At 38.6% G+C, this 13,298-nt stretch overlaps 1 protein-coding gene across 1 annotated transcript in view; it reads right to left on the bottom strand.

The window, feature by feature from the left end:
* Window positions 1–13,298, bottom strand: part of DDC (dopa decarboxylase) — a 75,876-nt gene that overhangs the window by 20,756 nt on the left and 41,822 nt on the right. Inside the window, exons 10-13 of the mRNA XM_067550322.1 lie at window positions 12,868–12,935; window positions 7,416–7,492; window positions 2,457–2,476; window positions 241–339 (exon numbers count right to left, since the gene is read on the bottom strand). Of these exons, the coding sequence (XP_067406423.1) occupies window positions 241–339; window positions 2,457–2,476; window positions 7,416–7,492; window positions 12,868–12,935 (264 nt within the window). The remainder of the gene's footprint in view (window positions 1–240; window positions 340–2,456; window positions 2,477–7,415; window positions 7,493–12,867; window positions 12,936–13,298) is intronic.

The raw sequence follows: 13,298 nt of genomic DNA, 5'->3' as shown, positions 1-13,298 counted from the left end.
CTCACATCCTCTCAAGGTTGTACCACAAGATGACCAATGGCTGTAACCCCAATGATCATAACTGCTGTAATAGGACATAGGGTGACAGGCAGGCCCTCAGATGAACAGAGCTGTGCAACAAGCTTTGTTTATACATGCAGATGTACACATGCAGAAGGCAAATAGATGTAGATTCTTTTTAAGCCCCTCTTCCCTCCTCATCCCCAACACAAATTCTCCCATAAAATAAAAGAAGGTCACCTTACGGATGTACTCCTGTAGTCCCTTGACCCCATACATCCTAAACACAAACCACATTTTCAGGGAACGGAATCTTCGGCCGAGAGGGATCTGCCAGTGCTGCAAATAGAATGAGTATTGCATTTGAGAAGGACGGGTCTCCACGTCAGAAGTCGTCATTCCTGGTACAGTACAGTTTATACATCCAGGTTTGGCATAGACCACAGTTCAAGCTTCTAGATGCTCACTGTATAATAATTTTAGAAGTAGATCAAATTATGAAAGATTATTCTAGTTATAGCAAATGCATTGGCACGGTCAACACCCAACTGTGGAAAGGAGAGGCGGTGTCCGAAGATAGTGATCATGAGGCAAAGCACATATTGCTTTTACACCCAAAACTCCCATAAAAGTTTCCACAAGATACTCAGCACCTTGCAAGATAGGGCATATGGACAAAAACTTACCATGAAGGGTCCATATAAACATTTTTTTTTTAAATAAAGTTTTAAGAAATAAAGATTTTCATGTTAGGAGAAAATACATTTACAATTGGTTTTTAAAATAACATATTATGTACCATGGTTTGATGAAAATATCTTCAGGAAGATTCCTTCTGTTGGGCAAGCTTAGAGCTATCAGTCATATTGAATCATAGAAATGTAGGGCTAGAAGGGACCTTGAGAAGCCATCAAGTCCAGCCGCCTGTGTTGTGGTGGGACCAAGTAAATCTAGACCATCCTTGACAAGTGTTTGTCCAACCTGTTTTTAAAAACCTCCAGTAATGGGGATTCCACAACCTCCCTTGGAAATCTATTCCAGAACTTAACTACCCTTATAGTTAGAAAGTTCCCTCTTTCACCTCTCCCCCCCCCATATCTAAGCTAAAGCTCCCTTGCTGCAGATTAAGTGCATTACTTCTTGTCCTACCTTCAGTGGACATGGAGAACAATTCATCACCATGCTCTTTGTAACAGCCCTTAACATATATGAAGACAGTTATCGGATCCGCCCATAGTCTTCTTTTCTCATATCTAGTCTTTTTAACCTTTTCTCATAGATAGGTTTTCTAAACCTTTTATAATTTTTGTTGCTCTCCTCTAGACTCCATTTTGTCCACATCTTTCCTAAAGTGTGGTGCCCAGAACTGGATACAGCTTGATCTTGATGAATTCAGACCAATTCTCCAATTTGTCAAGGTTGTTTTGAGTTCTAATCCTGTCCTCGAAAGTGTTTGCAACCCTCCCGCTCCCCTTCTTCATGTCATCTGCAGATTTTATAAGCATTCCCTCCACTCCATTATCCAAGTTACTAACTACAATATTGAATAGTACTGGACTGAGACACAGCTGACCTCCGTGGGATGCCACTAAATACACCCTCATAGTTTGAAAGCAACCATTGATACTTTGAGTATGGTCTTTCAACCTGTTGTGTACCCACTTTATAGTAATTGCATCTAGACCACATTTCCCAGTTTTGCTTATGAGAATGTCATATGGACTATGTCACAAACCTTACTAAAATCAAGATATATCACATCTACTGCTTCCCCCCATCCTCTCGACCAGTAACTCTGTCAAAGATGGAAATTAAGTTGGTTTGGGATGATTTGTTTTTGACAAATCCATGATGGCTATTCTTTATAATCCTATTGTCCTCTAGCTGCTTACAAATTGATTGTTTCATAATTTGTTCCAGTATCTTTCCAGGTTGACTGGCCTATAATTCCCTGCATCCTCTTTGTTTTTAAAATAGGTACCATGTTTATCCTTCTCCAGTCTTCTGCAACCACACCTGTCCTTCAGGAGTTCTAAAAGATAATTGCTAATGGTTCCAAGATTGCTTCAGCTAGTTCATTAGGTACCCGAGGATGAATTTCATCAGAACTTGAATACATCTAACTTACCTAAATATTCTTTAACTAGTTATTTCCTTGTTTTGGCTTGCATTCCTTCCCCCTTACTGTTAATTTGTATACATCTGTACCATCACATCCTAGGGGAGGGGACTTTTACCCTTAAACAAAAGGTTTACAAATAAACAGGGACTGGAGTTTTAGATTTTCCGGGTTTGAGGAATTATCAAGGAAATAGCAAGCTGAGCCTCTTTCACAGAAAAGAAAAAAGAAGCTAACTCTGAGTTATTATAGGGACAATTAAAACAAAAACATATTTTTAGAAGAATTACCATATATAAATCAATATTATTATTATTATTGAGGGCACTGTACTTACCCTATAATCTGTAACAAGCCCTGTAAGTGCAAGAAAAAAACATTTAAATCTATTTACTGTAACAGCAAAAAACCACAATCTGCTATTTCATTGCCACAATATACTTTGGCCATGATCCTGTGAGTTTCTCAGTGGTGTTGAGTATCATGGCAGTTGAGGGCACGGAGTACTCCGCAATTGGTGGAATGAGTCAAGCATATTTCATGAGGAGAAATGAGGCTCTCCTTTCTATTATATTTGGAATCATGTTAAGGATGACATGCCAAATATGCTATTTATCTTCCTGTTATAAGGGGACACTTGCCTGGGAAGTACTGAATAATACACCTGTCAGTAATTTGACTTGAAACAGGAGTTCACTGCCTCAAAGTAGAATCTGGAGAAAGAGTAGTAACAGGTCATCACAGGATCTCCGTCATAAAACTGCCATAGTCTTCATTTTAGGGAATTGGAAATATCTTCAAGAAGGATTTTGTGCTGTTGATCACCGCACTCTGCTCAGTCACACACTTACAACTAGTACTTGAGTCTGTAGGACAAGTAGTTGAGACTGCTAAATGATAACTGCTCATTAATTATACTTGGACAATAATGCTTTGCTCTTCATTTCTGCTTTTCATTCAAGGTATCCAAAGCTCTTTACAAAGATTGACAAAGCCACATACACACAAAATACCCCCGTGAGGTAGGCACAGTATTAATAGCCCTATTTTGTTCAAGCAACTAGTGTCAAGTTGTCCTTATATTTTTAGGAATCTATTAATTAAATTGATCTTTACCTTAGGGGAAACTGAGGCATAAAGTTGTAAAATGATTTGCTCATAGTCATGCAATGAATCAGGGACAGAGACAGGAACAGAATCCGTATCCTCTGCCTCTCAGTCCCAGCCTCTGCTTCAGGAACATATTAAAGCATGTGTTTAAGTGTATCCCTATTTAGGAATACACTTAAGCAAGTGCTGAGCTTCAAGCATGCATGTCAGTTCCATTGACTTCAGTGACACTTAAGCATGTACCTAAGTGCTTGCCTGAAGTGAGATCCCCAATGTAAAAGTACAGTATGCTATTCTATTGCATGCACTTTTTTGAGTAGTCACATGCCATATCTATGCTTCCTAACATTTATATTTATGGAAAAAAGGAAACATTTTCATTGACATCCTGGTTGCTTGGTAGATCATGGGCCTGTTCCAGTGCAATGGCAATTTACATTGTGTAAGTTGCTAGACTATGCAAAAACATACGCCTGTTTATTACTACCTGATCCTCCCCACTTCCCATATTCATTTGCTTCATTAACTCATTGCTTCTTGTGATGATTGTAAACTCTTTAGGGCAATGACTGTCTCTTTACTAGATGTTTGGATGGCACCTAGGACAATGGGGCACTCATTTCTGTTTATGCCCCTTCAGAACTCCTTCTAGTGACCTAGTGGAAGACCAGTTGGGCCTCAGATGAGTCACAAGGCAATTTGATAGCATTCTTTTCTTTTACATCTCAGTGGCTATTTTAATTTAGCTGTCGAAAGGCGGGTAGCGAAGAGTAAGGCAACTGGTGATGGGAAGCTAATTATATGTTGCTGTAAGGGGCAGCATCTAATGATCTACTAGGAACCCCTTTCGTAAGCTGTGAAGTACAAAGCAATCAATGATTAGTCCTTGTTCTAGTGATTATATGCCTTATTCTAACATCTGTATTTAACCAGGAGGAATTGAATTGTGGGTGCACATGTGGTATTCACAATAGAGTATAAAGTGGTTTCCTTCTAACACTGCCATTAGGATCTGACCTATACCTTCGGTTGCCAGGCAGGCCAGTACAGTTTTCCTGATGTGAGGAAGCAAATCACACACAATTATAATTACTGACAAAATAAAGATTTTCCTCTTTTGGGCACATGTAATTGCTACATGGTTATTAAGAGTAATTGCACACAGATCCATATTTTTTGCCCATCAGTTAAATTCCTGAGTGATAGATAAAGGAGGTTTAAAGTGGCACCCTGTTTTCCTTGTAAGCCATGGTTGAAATTTTCAAATTGGGGCGCACACAGTTAGGCACCAAGATCCATAATTAGGCACCTAAATAAAAGTAGTCTGATTTTCAGAAGTGCTGATCTCCCACAAATTCCATTGAAGTCAATAGCAACAGCAGCCTGTGGCTGCTCAACAGGTTTGAAAATCATGCCGCTTCTACTTAGGTGCCTAAATATGCATTTAACAGCTCCACTTTCGGCTCATGAATTTGAAAAATGTGGCTCTTATTTATGGGAAATGGCTGGCAGATAGGGACGGGATACAGAGCAATTAATCTCCTAAACTGCTGATTCAAATCTGGATCAGGTTGGTAATGACTAAGAGATGTTGTCATTTGATGACCTATGTGGAATCTTCTGTTGAGTTACTATGTCCAGATCAGAAAAAAACACAACCACAGTAGGTGGCAGTCTAAGGAGAGGAAAAAGCATAAAGACTGAACTGACCTGCCCTTAGGTGAGACTTCCAGGTCAATTAGGAAACACTTTGATGGCAGTGTTAAGGAGGACTTGCTTTTTTTCTGCCGTCACTCTACCTTGTGAGATCAGAAGACCTCCGATTTCAGTGCTGTCAATTTCACAATGTTCATGAGAACTAATATCCACTTTAATTTTTTTTTTAAAAGGAGCAGATTTTCACATAAGGTAGGTAACCCTCAGAGCCTATGTGTAGTCATAGTCATTTATATTTCTCCAAAAACAAAAAGATTGTTCTAAAAAGCATATTTCTTGGAAATTTTAGCCAGAGAAGACAAACCTCATCTCCATAGCTTGTGCAATTTCCTGTTTTTTCTTTGTTTCACATTTGCATTGTATTAAAATCAGCCAAGGATTAGAAAATCCCCCTACATTGAGTACCCAGGTCAAGTTACTGGGGTAGAAAAGATTACTTCATTCTCTGTCTCCTAGAATTAAACTTATCTAAATTGGAATGAGATGTTTGTTGGGTTTGGGTTGGAAAACCCCAGGTCTTGGTGCCACTGCCCAATGGTGATTCAACAAGAAAACTTCCTAACAGTGCATTTTTTCATATAACAGGTAATATATACCAAAGCTACATATGTTTACTGTTCCTCTAGTAGTATGAAGATACAAATCACACAGCATTACAATGGCAAGGTGAAAGCCCCTGTTTAATAGATGTAATTGTTAAATGTGCAACTGAAAAAAATAATTTAATTAAATTACTTATTTTAAACTGTACCTAACAAGGGCAAACTCCTTCTAATGTAGTAATTTCACTGTAAAGAATTTGCTCCCTTTTCCTTACACAATATGGAGACAAAATAGGCCTAATTACATGGGAAAGGAGGGATGCACAGAGGGGAAAGGCAGTGGCTATGGTAGCACCACTCAGTTAGTTCAATTGTTCCTAGCACCTTCATGGCTGCTACCCACAGGCTCATATCTTTGTGGCTGAAGGGATCATGTTCAACAGAAATGGAAGGAGTCAGGAGAACAGCCATGCTACAGAGTAAGTTCCCATTCCAAGGCAGTAAAAGTTAATATGTAACTTGTCCCATTAGTGAAAAGTACCTTGCAGAATTGTAACTGCTACTGCACTGCTCTAGCTAATTGAGGGTGACAGTGTGTGGGGGGGAGAGAAGCTGGTGACGGGACAGGAGCCATTCTGCAATTACTGGACATATGCCAAGAGCAACGTTGACCCATCAAGGCACCCTACACATGGCCTAAGAGCTGCAAAGTTTTCACTGGCATTTTACAAAGACCTCAGGTCTACACAAGATTTTTAGGCCGCACTGACCCTGTGTCATGGGTGACTGGCCCTTTAAGGCATAATGGGGCCAGCCCCACCTGTGACTCATTCCGCTCTCCTTCCCAAGTGGGAAAAATTAATGTAGCCACATGAGAGGTCAATCATGTGGTTAAATCAGCCCAGACTTGAAGATATAAGAGAAACTTCCAGAGACACAAATGGCCTACCTGGGGGTAAAGGGACAGAGCTGAAAGGGCCAACTTGGAGAAGCTGAGTGAGGACTGCAGCTGGCCTGAGTTATCAGGACAGACCCTTGAAGGAGGGCCCTGTGTCTCCAGAATCAAGGGGACCAAGGGCTGGACTTGAGGGGCAAATGAACAATTTGATAGATATGCTGTAAGAAACTCAATAAATGAGACCCCATAAAGGGGATGTGTGTCTTGCTTCAAGTATTCTGGTATTACCATGATGCAGCTTCAGAAAATTGTTTTCCATCAACCACCTACATATCAGATTAAAATTTCTTCATTTACTTCTGTATCCTTGGAGAATGCAGCTAACTATCCCGTCACTCTGTGGAGCCCTGCATTACATACCAATCACTATCTTTTCTCACTATATTGTTAAGAAAAAAAAGTGCCCTGGAACACTTAAACTTCAAATATATACTTTTTTAGAGGATTATAAAGTATTCTTTCTGAAAAACCACAATAAACAGGAGAAAGATCTCTCTGCTCAGAGCGCTCATCCATGTGAATGGAATGAGCTGTGCAAATATAAGTTAAAACAATTTATTTTTAAGCAGATTGTGAATTTATGTAGGTTTATGACTACAGCAGGTGAAAAATCAAAATTTTTGTCCTGTGGGAAACTCAGATATTTTGAAATTTTGCTTTCTTCCTGAATTGGGCAAAATAATGAATTCTTTTTGCTCAACAGAAAGTTGTGAACATCTTTTATTTGAAAACGTTGAATCATTTAAATTGGAGTTAAGTGCTTAACTCTGCTTAGGCACTATTGAAAATCCCACTAGGCATTTATCTGCATCTGTAGGCACCTAAATACATTTGAAAATCTGATCCTAGTCACTTCTGAAAATGGAATTTGGATGATCTTAAAAGTTTTATCCCTAAGCTTTCACTGAGTTTTGCAATTAAAAAAAAAAAGTGTGGATAAAACAAATATCTTATTTAAATGAATAATTACCAGATTCCTGATGGCAATGCTGCAGGTAAAGAGGGTCTAATTTAAAGGCACTAGTTAAGTCTGATCTCTTCTTCACCCTGCACAAAAAGATCAAATATGGATTAGATCTTCACAGCATTGTCTCACCTCAGAGAAAAGACACTTAAATGGTGATTAGGTAAGGAAAATCAGTTTCAGGCACATATTTCTAATGTACTGCTTAGTCCTTATTTAGGGTCCAATTCTCCCAACTTTTATTTACTACAATGGCACTAATCACAGTAGTAAGCATGATGCCGTGGAGTTAAGGTTTGCAGAATTGAACTCTTACTGCATATTTAAAAAAAAGACAGGAAGCAAACACACACAAAGCCCTTCCACAGTGAAGAGGCACTCACACCAGAACAAGTGCACACTTAAGACAACAGTAAAATTAGTGGTGAATGCAGGATCCCCAGCTGTATGTTGAAGCAATTGCAATGTAAGAGGTACATGGCTTTGAAGGCTTGATATGATGTAATGATCTCTGAAAGGTAAGCTCCACTGAGTGTAAAACTGAGAAGCATCTACCACTGGCTGCCAGCTAGCGTGCAGTGTAGCTGGACCGAGTTTCAAAAGCAAATATTTATTTTTTTTGTGTAAAGGAAAGAAGCTACATCATGTTGGTCAGTAATAATAAATATTTTGATGGCATATTCTTTATTTGTAGAGGGAGTCATTCATATACAACAAATAATGGGTATTATAGACTAGATACCCAAAGGTAGAGACTGTTTTGTCACCATATTAGGCTTGTAAATATTTGATAGAATAACTAAGAACATTAATATGGGACAGTGAAGAGAAAATGGCCAACAAAACCCATTTATTGTACAATATTCTGCATGTTTGTTTCTAATTGGAATTATTTGTAAATTTCTACCTAAACCTCTAATTTCCAATATCGTATTCTTGGTCTGTCTGTCTCTGTCTCTATATATATACATATATATATATACATACACACACACACAAACTAAACATCACATTCCAATAGATAACATTCATTCCTTATGTAAGGAAGGTTAAGCAGGTGCATAATTTTAAGCGCATGAGCAGCAGTTGAAGTCAATGGGATTAAAATGTGCACAAAGTTATGTGCCTGTTTAATTATTTGCACAGGCCTAGTGAGATCAGGAGGAAATTGCTACTATACTGTGGAGGTATGAAGCAATGAACCTCTAGTTAGTTGTATTATGGAAGGACCAACCGTTCTTTTGCAACATCAGGTATTGATCAATATCAGAGACAGAAAATCTGATTAAATATTTACAATGGTGTGGCAATTTTTACAAAAAGCTAGTGAGCTGTAGATCACACCTTGGTTTGCTGCACACTAAATTGCCATGTAAACAATCCCTCAGGCTTCTTCGTAAATCACAGCCTTTATGAATATATTTCACTTTTGTATTGGGTAGAATTGAAATTGTTCAGAAAGGTGATATTTGAACCTGGACTCTGTTTAGGCTGTGCTCAGGGATTCGGTTCAGGCCTCACATCAGCAAAGCACTTGCTCATATACTTAACTTTAAGTACATGCTTAATTCCCTTATAAATCAATGGGACTTAAGCACATGCTTAAGTGCTTTGCTGAAGTGAGGACCTAATGGCATCAAAATCTTGCAATGTATTCTCGTGAAGCTTCAGCCAAAGTGGCAGAAATCTTCCAAGATCTCATGAGATTTTCTCTCTATGCAGTCAAACTCTTATAAGAACAGCTGTTTTTATGAGATCTTCTATCTGATGGAATCAAAAATGTGTCCTTTCCACTTTTAGATCAGACCCACAACCAAAATTATAGGGATGCATATGCATTTGAGGCTGTGGTTTTGAAGTGCTCAGATGCCCATGATAACTGCAGTATAAATGCCTTGGCAAATTAGACAGGCAAGAATAAAAAATTGGCCCTGTCCGTGGATGTGTATTGATGTAAACATCATTGTATTTGAACCTGGGGGACAAATTTAATGGAAAAAATTGTTTAAGGAGGTAATTTACAAGTCTCACAGCTTTACTTAGAAAAAGCTTCTGCAATTCCTTTGAAGAATAATTTGTGTGTGCTGGATTGTTCCAGCAGTGATTTTCCCCCTTTGACTGATTGACTGGATCTATAGGAAAGGGAATTGATTGGAAGGGTGAGGCAGAGAAAGTGATTGATGTAGAGCATTAGGTAGAAAAAAACCCCAACAAACCCGCCCTCCCCACGATAGTGCTCTGAAGGGTAACTCATGCCAATAACACAGATAATGAATGTGTGTAAACAGTAACACAAAGTAGTTATCCTGGTAACACATAGCTAATGAATTTGTGTAAATAGTAGCACAAAGTAGTAATCCTGCAGGACAATAAGGAAATCTTTCCAGTTAGTGGGGGAAAACATAGCAGGATTAATAATGGAACATAGTGCTGCCCACACATAGAGGACAATATGTCTGGAGAGAGTTGCTTTCACGTGTGGAGGTTTGTTTCCCCCAAGGCTTTCCCGTGAGTCAGAAACCAATGTTGTTATATTTTTATGGCAGAATAAAAATGTAGATCTCATTGGGATTGGTAGTGTTAAGGAGGAGCAAGGTGAGGGTATTCTGCTGCTAGTGTTATTGGCCTGCCTGGAGTGGGTTTGTTCTCTCTTGAGACCAACAAGATAATTGTAATAATAAAAAATATCAGACTAATAAAAGTGCATTCAAAGAGAGAGGAAGAGACCCGATAGCTGCAACGGGAATAGGAAGAAGTGGGTTGAACTGAGCCTGACAACACTTGGAGTCCAACAGAGGTGGTTCCCACCCTCATGTGGAAGCCCATGAAATAAACAGTCCCATTTCCCACTTACCCTGGAGGCGGCTCCTGAGCTCCAGACTGGAGGAAAACAGGGTGCGTGAAATTATGCACGTAAATCCAAATCTTAGGCACCTGAATAAAAGTGGCCTGATTTTCAGAGCTGCTGAGTACCCATTTACTTCAACAGCAACTGCAGTTTCTCAGCTTCTGTGAAAGTCAGGATACTTTTAGGTGCCTAAACTAGGATTAACATGCATAACTTTAAGCACCTATGTTTGGACAAGATTTATAGAGATCTTGCTCTGTGGGCTAAATGAGAAGTAAACGGGTATAGCTTATCCATCCGCAGTGAATTCCAAACTACCTCTAAGGCCTGAGACTGTATGCCACTGGAGTCTAGGAGGGGCCCTACCGCATTTCATAAGATTTCAGAAAAGGGTGTGTATTATGCAGAAACGAACACACAAAGGGTGAGTTCACTGTCCCAGTGCTGTCTAGAAAGTTGTTCTACATCATAGAACTTAACTGTCATTACCAATCATGACCACAAACCCTAGAAAATTCAGTTTAAATATCTACATTCAAAATGTTAATGTTGCCAAGTGAAGTATTCAAAATGAAGAGAATCTGGATTTTACAAAGTTAAGGTTGCCCAGAATTTTGAGCTAATTCTTTTCAGGTTATTTTTTTGCAATTGTGTATACACACGTATACACTGATTTTTTAATGTCTGGCCTTTGGCAAAGTAGGAGCAATCCAATTAAAAAAATGACTTTATAATTGTCATTATGTACTTTTAACTTGGCTTCACAGAGTTCTGAGGGGAAGGGACTAAGAGGGAGATTTTCCAAGACACAAATGGGAGTGAGGTTTGAAAATCTCCTCCTAAGGGCCTGAGTCTTCTCTGATTTACACCAGATTTACATTATGTCTGTGCAAGCAAGAGCAAACTCAGACCCTAAAATGTCTAGGTATTGCACTATTCAGTAGTTATTTTGTGACTTGCACAACCTTTTCTTGCAAAGAAATGAAAACTGTTTGCCCCAACTGCTCATGAATGCCACCACTGAGTTTCTTATTACTACTTTGTGTTGCCATAAGAGGCCCATTAATTTATGAGAACAGAACTGAGAGAGAAAGCCACAGTAAAGAGTATAATGTTTCATTTCCTCACTTCCGTCAGAAGCTTCTCTGACACTAGGTTTTCTGAATCATGAAATGGAGTTGAGGGGAAAGCAAGAAAAGAAATTCCAGCCTTCTCCCTCCTAATGTCTACACAGAGACACACAGCTCATTGTGAGATAATTACACTCTAGGGGCTTGGTTCTAAACCACAAAATACTCTTTACTGAGATGTGACTACTACTAAGGATGAGGCAAAATCAAAACACCAGAAACGGAGACTGTGTTTTTGTTCTGCATTTGCACAGCACCTAGCACAATGGGGTCTTAGTGTATGACGAGGGCACTTGGGAGCTACAGTAATATAAGTAATAAATAATCATAATCATAAGAACATACTGATACCTACAAAAGAGAAGTACATTTGCTGTAGGACACTAAACTGGACAGTTCAGAGCTAGCAACCCAAACCTATTTGAAAAACTCCTATTACATGGTGTTGTATATATTTCTAACGAGGGATGAAGATATTGGCACAGAAGTCGCATATTGTTACAAACGTTAGAAATGCTGAAGATAAGAAAGAGGGAGAGCACTGATAATTAGTATTGTTCCAAAATTTTTCATTTGTTTTTTTTTTAAATGAAAAATGGCCTTTTTCCGAAATGAAAATTTTAGTTTTTCAAATTTTTCAGTTTTTGAACAAAAAAACAAATGGCAATTTTTTTCAGTTTTTGAAAACTGAACATTTTTTTAAATGATTTTTTTAAAGTTTCTTTTGAATTTTTTCATGGACAATATCTACCATTTCCAGAGCAGCTCTTTTGGAATTCAGTATAATCATAAGGTGTATGACTGAGATACTGGCAATACACTTGGTTTTGTTGGGAAATTAAGTCTTAGCTATGGGATTGTCTGTTATGGAATTCTTTTTATTCTTTTTATTATTATTAGTATCCTTGTGATGATGATTGTTTCCTTTAGGTCAATTCGCTTTGTGCCCATGATGCACCTGTAGGTTTCTCTGCGGTGCCTCTTTGGGACACAAAAAACAGTCTTGCTCATGATACATGACCAATGAAAATAATTGAAAAACATTTACAAATGCTTTTTTGATTCTCATTACTCTGAATCTACCAAAGTCCAGACTCTATAAACAAAGGCTTTTAAAGTGTGCAATCAAGACTCAGAGAGACCATATTAAAATAGAGAAAGAAACTTGGTGAGGTGTGCAATTCATGTCTTTAACATATTTAAGGTTTTTTTTTTTTACAGAGATGGGCACAAAATGGAATAGATCCGAATCCCCCTAATTTTCATGTCTAGCTCCCAACTGCAGAGCTCAGACCCATCTCTGATCTTCCACCATCTCAGTTAAATGTTTATCAAGCTACTGTGAATCATTCACATCAGGCAAACACTAGACAAAACTCCATATTTCTATGTGACAAAGGGAATAAGTATTTAGAGAGAGTGTGTCCTTCATCATGAAGTTCACCATTTCTGACAACCTTACGTATCCTGTACTACTTACCACATAGCAGAGCAGTCAAAGTTCACTAGGAGCCATTTGTGAGGGTTAAAGTTAAATGAGTCTGCAAACTGAAAGGGTTAAAAAAAAAGAATTAGAAAAAATATGTCTCAGAGTCATCGAGTTATAAAAGCACTGTCAACTTCCCCAATTGTACCCACATTCAGGACATCACTAAAACATAAGCAAAAGGGATGCTTTCCTGAATTGGGGGTTTAAAAATAACGTACATGCATAAATGTGACTCCTTCTACAGTAAATAAGAGTTACACTTGCATGCTGGGTGAATTTCACCCCACACAGAGGAGCAGCAAAAGGAATACCTACCACGTATGCCCCATGTAAGCTTTCGGGGTAAACAGGACTACATGCATGCTCAAAGTTTTACACTTTGCTGAATCAGAGCTGCTATGCACACACACCAGGGAGCAGAA

Source organism: Emydura macquarii, unplaced genomic scaffold (genome assembly GCF_026122565.2).
Source record: "Emydura macquarii macquarii isolate MOO-44397 ecotype Brisbane River unplaced genomic scaffold, CSIRO-AGI_Emac_v2 contig_1263, whole genome shotgun sequence".
NCBI classification, from domain to species: Eukaryota; Metazoa; Chordata; order Testudines; family Chelidae; genus Emydura; species Emydura macquarii.
This window is presented reverse-complemented; position numbering and strand designations above follow the sequence as displayed.